This window comes from Hylobates moloch, unplaced genomic scaffold, assembly GCF_009828535.3.
Source record: "Hylobates moloch isolate HMO894 unplaced genomic scaffold, HMol_V3 SCAFFOLD_5, whole genome shotgun sequence".
NCBI classification, from domain to species: domain Eukaryota; kingdom Metazoa; phylum Chordata; class Mammalia; order Primates; family Hylobatidae; genus Hylobates; species Hylobates moloch.
In genome coordinates, this window is record NW_026652280.1 from 47,964,744 (window position 1) to 47,984,308 (window position 19,565).

General features: G+C 41.5%; 1 protein-coding gene and 1 pseudogene across 1 annotated transcript in view; both read left to right on the forward strand.

Annotated features, from left to right (window-relative positions):
* The first annotated feature begins 1,325 nt into the window (after positions 1–1,325).
* The window catches only part of B4GALT6 (beta-1,4-galactosyltransferase 6), a 63,213-nt gene continuing 44,973 nt past the window's right edge, over positions 1,326–19,565 (forward strand). Inside the window, exon 1 of the mRNA XM_032152581.3 lies at positions 1,326–2,035. Within this exon, the coding sequence (XP_032008472.1) occupies positions 1,921–2,035 (115 nt within the window). The 5' untranslated portion in view covers positions 1,326–1,920. The remainder of the gene's footprint in view (positions 2,036–19,565) is intronic.
* On the forward strand, positions 16,796–16,885 carry LOC116470007 (U6 spliceosomal RNA; annotated as a pseudogene).

Here is a 19,565-nt window from a genome sequence, read left to right on the forward strand (position 1 = left end):
CTTATAAATTAGGTGTTTCAGGTTCCACATTGCAAAGCACCATCTCAGGGACGATCTAGGGCATGGGCATCCTTATAAAAACGTACCAAACTTATTGGCTATCAACTACAGTTCCATCTGGAAATACTGAGCAAATAATGGCAGTAGGGCATCCCGCCACTTCCTGCATGATTAGTTGAAAAACAAACACCTGCGCACACACATTTGAACAATGTGATACAGCTAAGGACCTGGACAAAGTCAGCTAGCAGGAAGAAGCATTTGAACAAAGGGTAGACCACGGCCTAGAAGGTGGATGAAGACATCCGTCCGTTTGCTTACTGAAGCAAGATGGGGCTGAGGCGCTCAAGGGCCTGTTGGCTGCCCAGAAGCCATTTCAGCCGCGCCTGAATACAGCGAGGACGACCCAGGGTTCACCTTCAGCGTTGAAGGCAAGTCCTGGTATAAGGGACGCACACAGGTCCGCGCCACATCCTGACACTGTTTCTACAGAAAGGGCGGGATGGGAGAGGGGATTCATTAATCCAGGTCGGAAATACACCTTGTTCCTCGAGGGAGGATTTTGGAAGGAAATTCCACCCGCGAAGTCCCTTTTTGGAGATGCCCTTTTCCTTTCAGGTACATCATCCTTCATTATGTACCCCCAGGGTAGAATGTATCCGGGGATCGCAACGCGTCCCTCAGTCCCCAGCAGCGCGGCCACCGCGGAGTCCCTGGACGGGGGAGGGCGGCGGTGACGCAGGAGGCGGCGGGGCCCCGGTGCGGCCGGCGCGGGGAGGGGGCTGCTGGGCGCGGGCCTATCAGGACGCGCGGTGTTTCGGGCGCGGGGAGGGCGGGGGCTTCCAGGTTTTCTCGGGGCCCGGCGCAGCGCCGCCTGCCGAGTTCCGAGCGAGCGCGCGAAGCGCGCGGAGCTCGCGGGACGTGCCCGCCGGTCCCGGTTTTCCTCCGCGGCTCCCCCGCCCTTTCACGTCCGCCTCTTTCTCCAACCAGACGCGGCTCCGACGGCGCTCGGCCTCCTGCTCTTCTGGCTCCCCGGCTCTGCCCGTAGCGCGCGTCGCCCGGTCGCTCTTCGCCTGGTGTCCGCGGGCCCGGCAGGGGCGCCTCACCCCGGGCGCGCGGCGGTAATGCCGCTGCCGCCCTTGCGGCCAGGCAGGCAGCTGGCGGCGGCCGGAATCAGAGCGCGTTCGTCGCTGGCCGGGACGCCGCCCTGGCCTGTGCTCAGCTCCCGCGGCGGCCGCGGGGCGCCGGGGCCCGGCGCGGCATGAGGAGGAGGCTCGGTGAAGGCGAGCGCCCAGCTCCTCGGCCCCCAGGGCCCCCGCGGGCCCCCGCGCGTGGCGCGCGCTGGTTGCGGCCCCGGCGCCCACGCGAGCCCCGCGCAGGCACGAGAGCCGCGGCCTGAAGCAGGAGGCGGCTCAGGCCTGCTGAGCAGACGCGGGCGGCCCGGACCCTGAGCACTGGGCTTCGCGGCGGCGTCCCGCCGAGCGCGGGCAGCGGAGCCGGGCGTGCTGCAGTTAGCTGCCCCTCTCCGCAGGGGCGCCGCGGCGCGCAGCCTGCGCGTCCTCCCACCTGCAGCCCCTCCTCCCGCCGCTGCTTGGCGGAGAAAACGCGCCTCCTCGCCCTTCCCCGGCCTCCTTGGGTCCTGCCCTCCCCGGGTCCCCAGCCCCCCGTTCCCTCTCTCCCCTCCACCTCTTCCCCCTCGGCCTCTGCGCCTCCCCTCCCCCGATTCTCTGGCCTCCCATTCATTCCGTCCACTCCCTCCCATTTCCTCCTTTCCACTCGGGCCCTCTCCCCAGAGCCTCCCCGCGCGGACCCCGCTGCAGTCTCGTGGTTCTCAGCACATTTATGGAAGTTTAGGGCCTGGACAGTGGCCCCGAGTCCGGCCTGAGAGCGCAGCCTGGGCTGCTGGCAGGGAAGAGGAAGATGTCTGTGCTCAGGCGGATGATGCGGGTTTCCAATCGCTCCCTCCTCGCCTTCATCTTCTTCTTCTCCCTCTCTTCGTCCTGTCTGTACTTCATCTATGTGGCCCCGGGAATCGGTAAGCACCGAGACACACCCTCGCTTCCCCTGGTCACACCACAGCCAGCGCAGGCTGTTAAGGATGTTACTTCTGGGATTTGGAAGCTGTTTAAATAGGGGCCCGCAGAAAAGCGTTTCGTTTTAAATGTTATTTCAGACGTGTCAAACAAACTGCTTCAGGGCATGACTTTGGTACGTGAGTTTTGTTAATGCATGCAGTTTGTTAATAACAAAAGATTGCATTAAATAGACATAGCAAAATTAGTGTGATGGCCCGGGATGCCTTAGTCGCTTTCTTGAGTGTTCTGACAGCTTTATCCTTTTAATGTTAAGTCTTTAAGCCTAAACTCAGTGCTTAATCGTAGTTGTATTCAAACACTCTCGGGTATAAGAACTGGTTGTAAAAATACAGAGGAGCCAACAGCAGGGTATGTGATTGAGTCCAACATGTGTGTATTCTAGGGTCCTAGGTCGCTTTTTTAGAATGGGATCAGTGGACCCCCTTCTTTTTGTGCCATACTTGGGGAATTTTAAGGCGATGAGTTGTCTTGTAAAGACAGTGCTCCATTATTTTAGTCTGCTTGGGTCTGATTTTCAAGGGTACGTTGCCTTTGCCACCTGTTAGGATGACTTCTGAGAAAATAGTGATTAAAATAACCATTATCTAAGGGAACTTGTAGTTTAAAATGTTAACCTGTTTATCATTTTTTGGCCTTTGGTGCAAGATACACTTTTGTAAAACTACTTGAATTCTTTATTAAATATCCGAATTCTTCGTCCCCCTTTTGTTGAAAAGGAGCCAATGCGGCGTTAATTCTAGTGAATGAAAAATATGAACTTCACATGCATATTAAAATGTCATATTTCCAAAACTTAGTTCTGAGTTTTTCCTGGCTACTATGTATTTAATGTTCAATTACTTAGTAACAGTGAGCATCTCCTCTCATTTCTCCTTACACACTGTGGTCGTTTGAGCCAGTGCTGTTTGTTCCGAGTTAGCTAAAAATGTAATGCCTCTTACAGAGTGAAAACACCTGCAGAATTTTGAGATGGAATGATCAGGGCATTGTCTTGAGTGTAGTAGATTATTGCAGTGAATTGCAGCAGGGAAGGAAGATGGAAACCTCATCCAGACTGCTTCATTTCTTAAAATTACTATGAGACTTTTATTAATTTTTGGATTCAGTGAGATGTATAAACTCAGATGATGATGTTTGAGAAGAAATGCATTGTGAAACGTTGATGTATCCCAAAATACAAGTTTTAGGGTAAAGTTTGAAGAATATTTTAACATTATTGCAGTTTTCCTTTAGGCCAGAAAAAACAAAAAACCTCACAAAAACCTACCCCTTGAAGCCTATGGTACAAATGACAGTGGTAGCTTAGTGAATTTGATATTATCTAGATATTCAACAAGGGCTTTCTTTATTTTTTGCCATTTTGGAGTCTTATAAATTAACTCTTCATTCTATAGCAATTTTTACTTTCTCATGTAACTCTTTAAAAGTTTGGACATCTTTGGGGTATGTTTCTTTTACTAGGGATTTAACTGAAAGATTTTGGAGAAAAGGTTTTTGACACTTACATAACAATTTTCCCACTTTCTTGGTATTACAAGTTAACATGTTAAAGTTATATTACTCAAAAAGCTAACCAAAGGAAATCAGAATTCTAGTCATCCCTTTTTTTTTTAAAGTTAGTGCATCAGTATATTATTTGTAGATTCTTAATTCAATTTGTGTGAAATACTAATACATTTTTCTTATTTGAATGCTTAATGTTTGCCATAGAACCGTCACTGATATAATGTAAAAATGTTGGCAAATGTCTTGTAGGCAATTAGATTGACATGGCTTAACCTACTGTGTTTTTGCAGGTCTTATAAATGATAATAAGTTATTAAAACCAGTTAGAAGAGTGCAAACCAAAAACTTATAAAATGCTGTGAACTTGTCAAGCTGAATCTGTCTCCAAAACCCTGTACCATTTAGCCAAAAAAAGCCTCCTTTTTAATCTTTTGTATCTTTAAGTATTGGGAAGCAGTTTTCCAAAATTCAAATTTTTGCTTGAAAGTTTGAATTTTATCATTGGCAACAAATACTGTCAGTTTTTCTTGAAGTGTCAGTCTCACTTTGCTCATTTTCGAGAAAATATAGGTCAGATACACAAGTTTAACCATAGTTTTTCAGTTGTTCTTTCAAGTAAAAATGATGTTCCATGAAAAATGTGGCTTGTTGAGTCCATACTGCAGCAATCAATCAATTGCACAAGTGCTTCAGATTTCTTATTTATGAGACATATCCAGAAGTAATTAAGTTCTTATAATTAGTTTTTATTCGATGTATGTAGATTTTTCTTGAAATAATAACTTAAAATAATTTATATTTTAGCCTGAATTACATCTTGGGGCAAAATGTGTTTATGGCTAAAATATATGTTGTAAGTACTTTTTATGTGCCCTAAATAAGCGTTTCAAATCTCCTCTGTTAAGAAATTCCTATTAATCCTACCATATCAACCTGTTTGGCAGACTTTAATTCTATTTCCCTGCTTCTTTTCTGTCCTGAGCCCTGTGTATGTCATGGGCCTTCTTCCCAGGTAGATCTTCTATCATTTTAGTTCCTCTTCTTTGCCATCCTGAGCAGATACATCACACAGTTGTAGGCAGCGTAATCTGTTTAGTTTCCAGTGTTTTCAGATGTTCCTCAGCATTTCTGGACTATTTGGGTCAACTACAGTGAGTTCCATAGAACTCAAAGCTCATTATTTTCAAGGAAACATTTTTCTTGAAGTGTCTAATGCATACAGGAAACACAGGGATAGTCTTTACATTATAAACCTTAGTACCCAGGGAAACTGGATGGCAGACACCTGCCCCATCACCACACCATAGGAAGTCCATGGACAAATTGCTCTAGCCCACCCGTAGAGGCCAGAGCCATAAATTATTTCTTATTCTGTGTCTACCTTTGTGCATGATTGCAAAGATGAGTGCAGTTTCTCTCCAAGGTTTTGACTTGGCTGGATTGAGAACAGAATTGCATTTAATAGGAAACCTTTATTAATATAACTTCCAATATAACATAGTCATTTTCTTGCTGTCATATCAAAGATGAGCTGACTTATAAGTTCATTCAACAATAGGAGTGGGCTGAGCCCCATAAAACGGCTGTAGTAAATCCTTGGAAGGCACGTGGTGGGGAGTGAGGACTGGTTAAGGATTTCCAGAGGAGAAAGTGGTTGAAATGTAATGGATAAGATTTATCTGGACTGAGCAAAGGGATCCTAGTCACAGGGAACAGCATGAGCAAAGCTTCTAGAAAATGGGAGTAGCTCCATCCAGCTACTGCTTAGGGCTTGGAGTGGCACATGGGCCAGGTTATGAAAGGTCTCTGGGGCTCCAATGTCCAACCGTGGTGTTCAGATGGTTGAGGTCTCTAAAATTCCTGGCAGAGAGAGACTGGTCTTTGTTCATACAGCTTTATCAAAGCTGTCTGTGATTACAAAATAAATTGATAGTGCCTATAATCAGTGGGGCTATATAATGGGAGGAGATTATGTAACTTCCCTGGGAGTGGGGATTTCACTGTCCATTTGACTCACCAGAAGCCCTGACCTTTCCTAGACACACTGACGGGCTGTTTTGCTCTCTGGGTAGAGGTGAAATCTGGTCGGGCAACTTTGGTCTGACTTCCTCTGGGCTCTTGGAGGAATTATCTGGCCGAGTGCTTTGTTATTTGGGCCTTCCTGGGGTGTGCGCCCTGCTGGGAATGGTGGAGGTGATGGCGATGGGTAGTCAAAGTGTGGGGTCTATGTGCAGGCATGTGTGTTGTGGGAGAGGTATCTTAGGTCCTTTCCTCAGAGTCCCTCTGGCATTTTGGCTGGGGTTCTTCCTGGGCTAGCACAGAAGGTAGCTAGTTACCCTGCAGCTTTCTTATCATAGCCCTTTAGCCTCCTGGCCCTGGCAAGTGGGCCTGGCTGTGTTCTTCAGAGCTGTTATAGTCTGCTTTGTTTCAAAGGCCTTTCAGTTTTATTCACCCAGTGCTCTGATCTGCATGGATCCATTTCAGGAGTTTGGATTTGGGCCATGGTATTGGGCGTCTCTTTTTTCTGGGCCTCCCTTACTGGCCACATGTCCCATGCTTTTTTTGTCCTGTGAGTAACAGGAAATGTCAGAAGTTTTGAAAACGATGCAGTCCATTGTTTTAGAGTGATCCTTCTAGCATGAAGGATGGGTTATAGGGGGCAATGGACAATAGAAGATTAGAACTTTCGAGGTTGGTAGTTCATCAGGGCAGAGTTGAATGGATGGGAATAGTGGGTTTGAAGAAACAGGAACAGCTTTAAGATGAGGCTTGGATTCTAGCTTAGACATTCAGGTAGCTATTAATAGGGAGTATAGAAAGTCACGTCTTTGGGGGGCTATTTTGATTTTAGAGAAATTGAGTTGGGATCCCTGTGTGATATCCAGGAAGAATTAGTAGGTAGGCAGATGAAAGTAAGGGCTTGCAGCCCAGGAGAGATTTGATTGTCTGCATCATGTAGGTGAATGTTATTTATTTATCCTCCAACATGCCTGAGTAATAAAACTCACTTCTGCAACTGGAAGTGACTCACTGTGTTACTTCCTCTGAAACATGGAATCACAGGGGTTAAATTGGAATACAGAGGAAGACCAAGTATAGTTGGAAAGTATCCGATGGGATTTGCTACCCTCTTTCTCACTCCCTAACTTTGTTACAAGAGTCAGTAGGTCCATTCCACACTCAAGAGATGAGTTGGCCTTCTTAGAGATTGTTTCCACAGTCAGATTGCCATTCCTAAGTAGCATATGTAACTCAGCTATATCTCTTCAGTGTAAACTAATCCAAATCCCATGGCCTTGTGGGAAATTAGGCAATATTGAAGGGAAACTTGATTCATTGAAATCTGGCAATGCTAACTGCTATTTTCCTCCTTAGCCTTCCTTTTACAAATACCTTTGAAGTCTGTTAATGTGGCAGAGTGAGGCAGTGATGTGTTTTTTCTGCAGCAGTGCTTATCATTACTGCCTTTAATGTTTATTAAAGATAAAAATAGCCATGTCTGTGATTACTTTTAGAAGAGAAACTTCTAACCTAGGTTTGTAGTGTCTGTATGCAATAGGTATTCCAAACACTACTTGTAATTTGGTTGGGAATAGAATGCATTTTCCTTTTGTGGCAGTGTGGTACACAGTAGTTAATTTCTAACCCATCCTGTGGAAAGCCTGTTTCTCTCGGGTTGTCCTGCAGGGCTTCTCAGGGCACTTGTCCTTCTGAGCCTCATCTCTGATGGTTCTAGCTGTGGCTTTTCCTCTCACCCTCAGGGCCCTTGCGTTTGCCCCTCTGTCCAAGGGCCCAAGGCCAGGGGAAACTTGGGCACAGAAGCATTGGTTCCTGGAGCCAGAGCTATGGGCAGAGCAGCCCCGAGAGCAAAATCCCAAAGATAGCCCACCACCTTGTCCATATTTGGAGATCCATGTCTTCCCTGCCACACCCCTGACCCCTTGCCAGTAGGGCTAGCCTTGTTTGTGAAATGAGAGAAGGAAGAACAGGCTCTGGAAGATGGCCACTTGCCTAAAGTGTCACACATCATTGTTGGACGAGCTGAAATGTACACCTTAGGATTCCTGACTCATTCTACTGTGCCCGAGTGAAAGGAACTAATCATTTTTGCCCTGGAAAATGGAAGGTTTTGGGGAAATACAAGCTCTCTCTTCTTCAGTTTGAAGGAATACTGTATAGACGAGTGATGACATTTTTTGGGTAGCCTAAGTTAGCAGTGAGGATAATTACAATGAGGCAGAGTTGAGGCTTATTGAAAAGAGAGAGAGAAAAAAAGACATATCTTCCAACTGACCTGCAATCAGTGAAATAAGTGGCCTTATAAGTGCTCCTTTCCTTATACATTGTCAGATGAGGGTAGATGACCACCTCTTAAAGCTGTGATTACCCTGGAGAGGGTGCTTTGTTTGGGATACTGGACACATCTCTTGGATTCCCTTAAACACTGTTGCTCAGTGCTGTGTTTATACCATGTGCTTAGACTCTGCAGCACCCTGGCTTACCTTGCAAAAGGGCAGACCTGCTCCTCCACCTGTCCCTCACCCACACTGTCTTTTCTGACTCCTTTTCCCTTTCAAGCCTGCCTTTCATGTTTGTCTTAAGTAGAAATGTGGCGGTGGGAGGGGAGGCTGAGGTGAGATGTGTGGGAGGAGTGATTTTTCTAGAGCTCGGGTTTCCTAGGTCGCCCTTGGGAGTTCCTCAGGCCTGTTATGTTTACAACATTCTTTTTCTGGTCCATTTTCTTGGCCGCCTTGGATCAAGCTGGCTTTTGTCACCACTGCCTAAGCCTGTGGTTTGCCAGCCTAAGCTGGCTGTCCCCACCTCTTCCCCTTCCTCTTTTCTCGTTTCCCCCTTGTCCCTCTGAATCTATTTCGTGTTTTCTTTTTAATTCCTGAAGGACACGGTAATTTAATATTTAAAAGACGTTTTCATTCAAATTCTGCCTTTTGTCAGGATAATAACAAAGAGAATAATATACAAGTAATACAGTGATTCAAGTTGAAGATCGATTCAAGTGAAGATTGAGAGTAGGTTTTCTGAGGATACCCATAATGCCTTTAACATGCCTTTGGAAAATTAAGCATTTACTCCAGTTATAATGAGATATTTTTACCTCATATCTTGGGCCCACTGGAAACTTTCAGGTAGCACTCAATTCTGTTTTTCTTCAGCATTTACATCCTGTTTTAGGCCAGTTTGATTTGCTATGTTTCCTGGTCAGACTTCCTGTGGACATAATTGTTTTTGGTTTTAGCAGAATTTTGCTGAGTTTGATTTAAGATACAGCAATACCCCCTTCTCAGTTGAAATAGGAGAGTTAGCTTAAAGGATGTTTATGTCAGTAATTATATTTTTGGCTGTGAAGCACAGCAAAATGTTTAGGAAAATATACTTAGTAATTTGAAATCTTAATTTTTATTTTTTTTTTCCTCCAGAAGTGTAGTATGGCTTTTTGCTTGCATCTTTGTTTTTATGTTTAATTACTTGAATTAGTGAAAGTCTTTGGCTTCACCAAATTGTTGTGTTATATGTTCATTAAGGATGAAACACAGATACTCCTATGTCCAAATGAATTGCAGTATATTCAAAAACTATGTAAAAGAAGATATATTTGATATAAGTTATACTGATTTGGAAGGAAGGGTCTTCTGTTTTACTTGTTACAAATGTTATGTGTGGAGAATTACTACAAGAAATAGTTTTCAAATATGAATGTGCTTAAGGTTTATTTAAGGTGATATGCTTTAATAAGCTTATTTCCCAGGTCTTATGGGAGATTCTGATTCTGATTCATTTTTAACACATACCCAGATGTTTCTGCACACTGGCAACGATGTTTCTGAAAAATACCCCAAATGGTGGGGAAAAAATAGTGTTACATACTTTGCTGAATTGATTATCTTACATCATTTGATATTTCATAGAACTAATCTTATTGAAAACCTGATTAACTTGTTTATAACATCATGTTTTACTGGCAATAGAGATGGCTATCATGGTGAAGAATCTTTTCCTTCAGAAGAGAAATGGACGGATACATTATTCATACCAGCCAGGATCATGTGTTCCTTTATGAGTCGGCATTGACTAGGTGATTGGGTCCTAGGTCATCCTACATTTGTTATTTAGTGTTTTTAATTATTAGAGACATAGTAAATTCACTAAGATCAATAAAACTTATTAAACTGGATAGCATTGTAGGTTACTCAGTGGAAGTAATTTCAAAACATTTCCTAGCATTTGGCTAGAAAAGTCATTTTTATAATATCTTTACAGTGGTATATTTAAGTAGCTATACGAAGTTTGTTACTATAACATGATATCTTGATTGAATACTATGGCCTGTTTTTATATATTTGAGGCAAGTGTTACTATGATTTTACTGAAATCTTGTTACGTATATTGCCTTCCTGATAATTAAGTTAATTGCTCAGAAATTATGACTTCTAATTATAGTGCAATTTTCAGTTTGACTCATAGGAAGAGAAATTGGACATTATTTTCATTTGAATCAAGAGACCAAAGGTAGAGAATTAAAAGGTGCCTTGTTTACTGATTTGAAAATACGCTTTGGAAGTCTTTGAAATTCATTTCCTACCCAGTTCCCTTCTCTGATTCTTGTTTTAGGCTCATTTTCCTTTCGTGAATACTAAGTTGGAATTCTGAAAGGTATTTTAATTGTGAAAACACAAGTAAATTGGAGATGATTATAAAACATATTCAAATAGTTCACATTTTACTTCATTTTGATAGACTTCTTATATACTCTACACTTATATACTCTGACATCACTAATTTTCAACAATTTCATAATGTTTCCTGGGCCTGCTTATTTATGGCTTGGTCTTTTAGTCTGTAATGTCATTAAGTGAGTTTCCTGATTAGATTTTTAAGATCTGTTTAATTTCCTGCATTCTTCCTTCCTTGATTTCCTCATTTCCTCCTGATTCCACTTTCTCCAGTGTGGTTCATAACTCTCTTAGGGTTCTTGTCATGCTTTAAAAAAGGTATATAATTATTTTAAGTGAATTACACAGTGCATTAGCAGATGACAAGGCTGATAGTTATCTTTTGTTAGATAGTGTTTTCATATCACTAGGTTCAGAGTCTACTTTTTGAATTATCAACTAGGGTTAAAGTAGGCTGAACTAATGATCTGGTTGTTGCAAAAGTCCTTCTGATGTTTTAGACAGTTTGTGCCTTTGCAGGATCTTGGTTCTTTACAGAGGAAGCCAAATGGCCCCTTAACTTTTGGCATTGCTTGGTAAATGGCAGGCACTCAGTAAACATGTGGATAAACATGTTTCCACCCTGAACATTTTTAGTAAGATCATTGGAAAAGTTATTTTTATTTAAAAATGTTTAACCTTGATCAGTATTCAAAACAAAGATTCTCCAGAAATAACTTAAAATTGTTAAACTGCAGAGTGGAAGTTGTAAAGACACCTGTTACAAAGAATTTCTTGTCAGTTTTTAGTATTTGCATCTGCAAAGCTTGAGTTGTTAGCCAAGATCTGAACTAGATCTGCTGTATGTGATCATTGTATTTGTTGTTCGATGAAGTGGGGCTCTGAACACAGAATTCTTGCAGACTCTGTCAGCTCATAACTTGAAAAGTGGAGGTAAGGATATTATATGTTAGTAATAATTTGTACTGCAGATTTCCTTGAGTGCATACCTGGTTTTGAATTATTATCACCATGGTCAGACAAATAGTACTTTGACATAAAAGAATTTTTTTTTTTAAACAGCCTGGCACATCCTTGACGTTTGTTATTTTTTGTTTTTAATCCAAGTAATACCTTCCTTAGTCCTAGGTGTAGTATGAATAATATTTCATATATAGTCTGGCCTAACTTTGGGGTTTATGCCATTGTTATTGAAGATAACGTATTTTCCTTTACCCACATGGATGAGTAATTCTTGGGGATTTATTGAACAAGAGGCTAGATGTGGAAAGAAGAAAAATTTTCAGCATCAGAAACAGATATTTAGAAGATTATCATAAATTCTTAGAAATTCTTAGAAAGAGATACCTGATTCACATATCTGTAGTTATTATTGAGTGGTGCATTAAGATTTTTACTTTTGTCCATATTATTTCCAGTGTTCCATAGATAATATGGGAAATCATTTTCTCTTCTGTAACTTTTAAGGATCTCTTCTGGCTTTCTCCTCCTCTTTGTATTAAAGGAAATCTGGTTTATCTCTCATATGTTCACTTCCCTCATAACTTTTTACAATGAAGATTTCTTTTTCCTTGTCTCTCCCTCTCCTCTGTGGCCTTGAACCAACGTTTCTTCCAAATCCCTTCCCCTCAGAGTCACTTCGGCTTGTGCTTGAATCCTGAATTTTTAATTCTACTTAAGTTAACTTTCTTTTGAGTTTGTTTTCTCATCTTCTAATGGGGAAAGTTGTACCTGTCATGGGGTGGTGTGTTATTTTCCTAAGGCCACCATAACACATTACCACATGTCGGCTTAAAACATCAAGTTTATTTTCTCAGAATTATGGAGGCCAGAAGTCTGAAATTAAGGTGTTGGCAGGACAGTCCCTCTGGATGCTCTGGGGAAAATCGTCCTGCAACTTCCAGCTTCAGGTGCCTGGTAGCCTCATCACTGCCTCTGTCTTCACATTGCCTTCGTGTGTGTGTCTGTGAGAGTGTGTGAAATCTCTCTCTACCTTTCTCTTAGAAGAGTACTTGCAATTAGATTTAGGGTCCGCCTGGGTAATCCAGGATGATCTCCTCATCTCAGAATCCTTAGCTTAATTACATCTGGAAAGACCCCTTTCCGCGTGTCACATTCACAGGTTCTGGGAATTAAGGTGTGGGCATATCTTTTTGGGGATTTCCAGTCGCCCAACTCCAGGTGGTTATAAGAATTAAAGGAAATATAATTGTGTATGTGTACTTACATATATTTATATGTGGACTTCAGCTCAGTGCCTGACCAAACTCAGCACTTAGTAAATGTTAGTTCATCTGCTCTTCAGAAACTTATGCCCGCCAAGATTCTATATCCCTGGAAGATTTCAGCAGTCAGTGCTCAATTCTGAATGTTCCCTTCCACTTTGTCCCCCGCCTCCGTCCTTGTTGGTGACCACCAGGATGTCTAGCTCTTGTCTTCTGCCCTCACTCCGCCTGGCCATGCCCTGGGTGTCAGCATAGCTGTGGCCTGCTCTCTCCCTTGCACCTCTCCAGACCACAGCCTTCTTAACCTTCTGCTTCTGAAACTTTCTCACCTCTGTTAACAGTTATGTCTCATCCTCACAATGACTTCTCGTCCTCTCACGCTCCTTTGTTTTTTTTTTTAAACTCTCCATCCGCTTGACCCTTCCTAACTTCCGTTACTACCCATCTCCATTCAGGGCAGATTGTCATTCCCTGGGTGTGTGCTGCCCCTGTGCACCTCAGAGCCTCTGCTTAAACTTTCCCACCAACAGAGTGGTTTTCTCTCCTTCCTCTTGCTGCTTTTAGTGCCTGAAATTATTCACCCTTCTAGTTTTTTCCACTCAGGCTGCTGACATGCTCAGGGTCCTGCTCTTCCAGAAAACCTTCCCGTGACCTTGCTAATTACTTATTTTCCTTTTCTGAAACTTGCTGCTTTCACTTTGTCAGTATCCACTGAAATCTTTACTATTTTCCTTTGGTTTCCACTGCTTCCTGAAGCTGCTGTCTTGAAGGCTTACAGTGATCTCCTGTAGGCTTTTTAAAGAGGCTAAATGGTATGATGGTCAAGGGCTAGCTTGCTGGAGCCAGACTGCTGGGATTTGAATTCTGGCTCCACCACTTACTAACAACTATGTGACCTGTGGCAAGTTATTCAACTCCATGCTTCAATTTCTTTATCTGAAAAACGGGAATAATCATAGTACTTGCCTTATAGAATTGCTTGTGAGGATTAAGTAGGTTAGTATATGTAAAGTATGCTTGACAAAGAGAGTATGCTGAATTTTTTTAAGCTGTTGTTTTTAAGTCCTTCTCCTTAGCATCTGACATGGTTGACCTCTCCCTCGTCTTTAGTCCATTAGCGTTTTCACTATGTTCAAGCTGAGATTGATTCACTTTGGGATCTTTTATCTTTGTGCTGCCTGTTTGTGGTCTGTCTTCATACATCAGATCTTCACCTTCTTATCTCCTTTTTGGATAATTTTTCCTCTGGGAATTTATCACGATAGTTCCAGGTTTTACATTTATTGAATGTCTCCCCAAATGGTATTTCTAGCCCTCTTTTAGCTTCAGTCCTACATTTATAACTGCATCCCAGATTGTCTGACCAACATCATCATCTCCCTCTCAAAATCATTTATTCACTAGACTTTTGTGAAGAGACCTGGGAACTGTGGCAGCATATCATAGCAGCTAGGAACAGAGATATCAGGATCACAGGGATGCTGTGTTGGTGTCCTGCAAAGCCCAGGAAACAGTTCTAGATCCCTGCAGGCAGGCACGTTCTTCTTATCTTGAATCCTTACAGCACTGTTAGTGAGCAAAGCTGGATGTGGAAAGGGGCTGGCAGGCACAGTTTTATAGCAGATGTGTCCCTTAATTTTCTTAAGAATTAGATAAGTTTGCCTCACAAACTCAGGATAGAATGCCTGGCCTAAAAGCTTTCATAAACTGTTGAAGATAGATTTTATTCTTTTTATTTTTTAAATTTTTTTCCGATGGTGTTATCCCCTGGGAAGCAGAACTGGTAAAGAAGTTAGATTTATGTCTCACAACGCAGAGTCAAATACAAAATGAATGAAATTAGAGAACACACAAATGGTTTTAATTAAGCAGTGGTAGGTTTCCCTGTTAGTTTTATGAAATGAGAATTGGAATAGAAATTGTAGACAAGGATTTTCTCACCTAAAGACTTGCCAATAAGACATTACATTTTATTTTTTGCAATCTATCCATCGGACAAAGGGCTAATATCCAGAATGTACAAAGAACTTGAATTTACAAGAAAAAAACAACCCCATCAAAAAATAGGCAAAGGATATGAACAGACACTTCTCAAAAGAACATTATTTATGCAGCCAACAGACATATGAAAAAATGTTCATCATCACTGGTCATTAGAGAAATGCAAATCAAAACCACAATGAGATACCATCTCACGTCATTTACAACGGTGATCATTAAAAAGTCAGGAAACAACAGATGCTGGAGCGGTTGTGGAAAAATAGGAACACTCTTAACACTGTTGGTGGGAGGGTAAATTAGTTTAACCATTGTGGAAGACAGTGTGGCAACTCCTCAAAGATCTAGAACTGGAAATACCAAGTGACCCAGCAATCCCATTACTGGGCATATACCCAAAGGATTAGAAATCATTCTACGATAAAGACACATGCACACGTATGTTTATTGTGACACTGTTCACAATAGCAAAGACTTGGAACCAGCTCAAATGTCTATCAGTGGTAGACTGGATTAAGAAAACGTGGCACATATACACCATGGAACTGTGCAGCCATAAAAAAGGATAAGTTCATGTCCTTTGTAGGGACATGGATGAAGCTGGAAGCCATCATTGTCAGCAAACTATCACAGGATCAGAAAACCAAACACTGCATGTTCTCATAAGTGGGAGTTGAACAATGAGAACACATGGACACAGGGAGGGGAACATCACACACTGGGGCCTCTCGGGGGTTGGGGGACTAAGGGAGGGATAACATTAGGAGAAATACCTAATGTAGGTGACAGGTTGATGGGTGCAGCAAACCACCATGGCATGTGTAAACCTATGTAACAAACCTACACGTTCTGCACATGTACCCTGGAACTTAAATATAATAAAAAAAAAAGACATTACATTTTATACTACTACTAATAAGCAAGTTTTGGGTTTGGGTTAACATAGTTTTATGTTTGGAAAGCAGACAATTGGAACCATTCTCATGCTGGTTTAGTGTGTCTTGCAACCGTTTGACATAGCACTTTCTTCCTGTTAACAGCCACTCTATTTAAACACAGCTTCATTCCCTAATGGGTTTTGATCTTGAGGGATTAAACCCATGAGGACCATTAACCTGAGGAATGTAACTCAATTAGCTGTAAACAATTTGGAATAAAAGAATAGATTTTCCATTTGGAGAAATTGGTGTCTAGCTTTTCTTAATTTTGGTCTTCATTCATCTAGTGAATAGTAAATGCACTCTTTTGGTAAATAATTCACCTTTGTTAGAGGTATCATAAAAAATCATTTTAAAGGCCAGGTGCGGTGGCTCACGCCTGTACTCCCACCACTTTGAGAGGCTGAGGCGGGTGGATTGCCTAAGCTCAGAAGTTCAAGACCAGCCTGGGCAACATGGAGAAACCCTGTCTCTACAAAAAATACAAAAAATTAGGTGGGCATAGTGGCAGGTGCCTGTAGTTCCAGCTACTTGCAAGACTGAGGTGGGAGGATCGCTTGAGCCTGGGAGGTGGAAGTTACGGAGAGCCAAGGTGGAGCTACCGCACTCCAACCTGGATGACAGAGTGAGACCCTGTCTCAAAAAAAAAAAAAAAAAGATCATCCTTTTTTTTTTTTTTTTTTTAAACAGTTTTGTTACCTGCAAGTTGTATAAATTAAAAAGTTGTTTCCAGGAAACATAATAATGCATATAATGCTCCTACTTAGCATCTCATTTCTTAGGCCAGGGTCAGTCCTGGAAGTGTAAGTTTTTTGCCTTAGGCTGAGTTCTAGTAGTTTGCGGCAGGTTTTCTTTTCAGTTTGGTATAGCACAAATATAAGATGTCTATATCACTGACAACACATTTCATATGTAACTTTAGGATTAAATAATCCAAGGTGCTGCAAACCAGGTGTCATTAGTAATCTATGTGATGCTGCCCCGCCCACATCATTTCAGTTGAACTTTGGGTCTTCATTTAGGCAGAGTTGTTAATGTTAGCTTGTCTTGTATTGAACATTTTCCTGCATTTTTGGTTGGCTGTTCTTTTAGTTTTCTTTTTTCTCTTCGTCTCTTTTCTTCCATTTTTTTTGTAGTTATCAAAGATGAATTTGTTGCTGTAGATACTTTCATTATTAAAAAATTAATATGGATTAGGAAATTAGAAAGTCTATACAAGGATAAGATCAGGAACTAATACATTTAAAAATAGAGGAAAAAAGAATTGAGATATTCAAGACAGATTAAGTATAAGCAATGGAATACACAAATAAGACAAGTCTTATAAAAATAAAAGGGAGTGCTCGCTCTGTTAGCAAATATACAAAAATGGGAACAATACAGAGATTAACATGGCCCCTGCAGAAGGATGACATGTTTATTTTCAAATTTTAATAGAAAAGGGGAGAAAACACAATTAAAAATCAAAAGTAGAGGAGATTCAAAAATTATGTAAGTTATGCACCGCTTTACCTAATTTGAATATCTCAATGAAACTTTGGATCTCTGGGACAAAATACTCCAAATTGAATCAAGAATAAATAAAAACTGAAATACACTTAATACAATTTCTGGCAGAGGGCAGGCATTCAACAAATCAACAAATTGAATACGTGGACAGAGAGGAATTGGAAAAGGTGTCTGATTACAACTTTTTTTTTTTTTTTTGACACAGGGTCTCGCTCTGTCACCCAGGCTAGAGTGCAGTGGTGCAGTCCTGGCTCGGCTCACTGTAACCTCTGCCTTCTGGGTTCAAGTGATTCTCCTGCCTCAGCCTCCTGAGTAGCTGGGGTTACGGGCATGGGCCACCACACCTGGCTAGTTTTTTTATTTTTTATTTTTTAGTAGAGATGGCATTTCACCATGTTGTCCAGGCTGGTCTCAAACTCCTGACCTCAGGAGATCGCCTGTATTGGCCTTCCAAAATGCTGGGATTACAGGCATGAGCCACCACGCCCAGCCAGATTACAACTTTTAGATGACTTTTTATGAGAAGTCAATTCAAACTTTTAAGGGCTTAATATCTGCCACACTATATCAGTTTTTTCAGAGGTCAGAAAATGACAGCAATGTGTACAGTCTACTTTATGAAACTAACATTAAGAACAAAAACATAGATGGGAAAAACCCCACAAACCTTACTTATGAATATATATTTAAATTGTATGAATAAGTTTTTCCCCCATATGGTCTATTTATTTTAAATAATTTCAACTTTTGGATTCAGGGCATACGTTTGCAGCTTTGTTACATGGGTATATTGCATGATGCAGAGGTTTGGAGTATGATTGATCCTGCCACCTAGGTAGTAAGCATGGTACCCAATAGGTGGTTTTAAATTTCTGCCCCGCTTTGTCCCTCCCTCTTGTAGTAGTCCCCAGTTTCTGTTGTTGGCCATCTTTATGTTCATGAGTACCCAGTGTCTAGCTCTCACTTACAAGTGAGAACATGCGGTATTTGGTTTTCTGTGCCTGTGTTAATTCGCTAGGATAATGGCCTGCAGCTGCATCCATGTTGCTGCAAAGCACATGATTTTGTTCTTTTTTATGACTGTGTTGTTCATTCTTTTTTTTTTTGAGATGGAGTCTTGCTCCGTCGCCCAGGCTGGAGTGCAGTGGTGCAGTCTCTGCTCACTGCAACCTCTGTCTCCAGGGTTCAAGCCATTCTCCTGCCTCAGCCTCCTGAGTAGCTGGGGTTACAGGCTCGCGCCACCACGTCCAGCTGATTTTTTTGTATTTTTAGTAGAGACGGGGTTTCACCTTGTTGGCCAGAATGGTCTCGATCTGTTGACCCTGTGATCCGACCGCCTCGGCCTCCCAGGAATTACAAGTGTGAGTCTTCATTCTTTTGAAATCCACTTAAGTACAAAAATGTAGTCAAAAGGTGTCGTATTTGTAAACTAGTATAGTAAATTCAGGTGTGGACAAGTTAAATCTAATTATAGGACTACTTTCTAGAAAGCCTGTAGACATGCTTTTAAAAACGGTATCTGTAAAGCTTATGTGAAACCTGGATTTCTGTTTGTCTCTTTTTTCTGGAGGTGAAAGAAAAATTTTATTTTACTCTGCTTCTCTAGTAGTTTAATTTATGCTCTGTTCATATGTACTTTGAGCAAGTTCATATTTACATAAAAAGTGGGAAAGAAGGTAGTAAACATTAAATTTCTCTCATCCCTCTATTCCATCTTGAGAAACTAGAGCAGCACTCAGAAAATTACTCAGCATTCTTAATTTTTTTCATTCAGGATTCATCTTTGGAGAGTGTCATTACTGTATTCAGAGACAACTTATCTTAAAATTGAGTCATTAACTGAGGCTTGCAGTTTCTTGGTTTTTGCCATGATAGTGAGCCTCTGCCTCTCATCTGAATGGAGTTTATGATTTTCTAGCTTTGTGTTTAGAGACTTTAAAGAAGAATGCACTACTTGCACACCTGCCTTGTAAAAACGAGGAAACTGAGATCCAAGGAGCTATACAAAGTTATGCACAGCACTAACAGAATTGGGACCAGGAAAGGAGTTTCTGACTTAGTTCTGTGCCCCTGGGGGGTCTGGACATCTCAAAAGTTAGGGATTTTTGCGATAAACCTTTGTCAATTTACCAGTTTCTCCCAGCAGAAGAAATTTGGAGCCTATTTTTGAAGCACTTATTGTGAATAATTAAATTGACCTGCTTTAAAAATACACATTGATTTTGATTTTGTTTGCTTTTACCATCCTGGTAGAAAGATTTGTGATTGAAAGGGAGTGTAAAAGTTTAATTAACTCTTAGAAATGACCCAAAGAGATACTGATCCTAGATCACCTGTCCCTGCAAACACATGAAGAATTTTCAGGACCATTGCAAGATCTTTATTCCTACTAGATATTATGGGATTTATAAGGAATCCTAGCTTTTGTGAAGTTTTTGGCAGGAGGAAATTAATATATAATTAGAGAAACTGAATTTTATGACTGTAGGATTGAGTATCTGTAATAAAATGCCTTTTTGAAATTTCTAAGTATATTTTATAGTAGAAAATCACAGATGTGGGGGTTCATTATAATAGTTTGTTCAGTTAGTTTCATTCTATTTG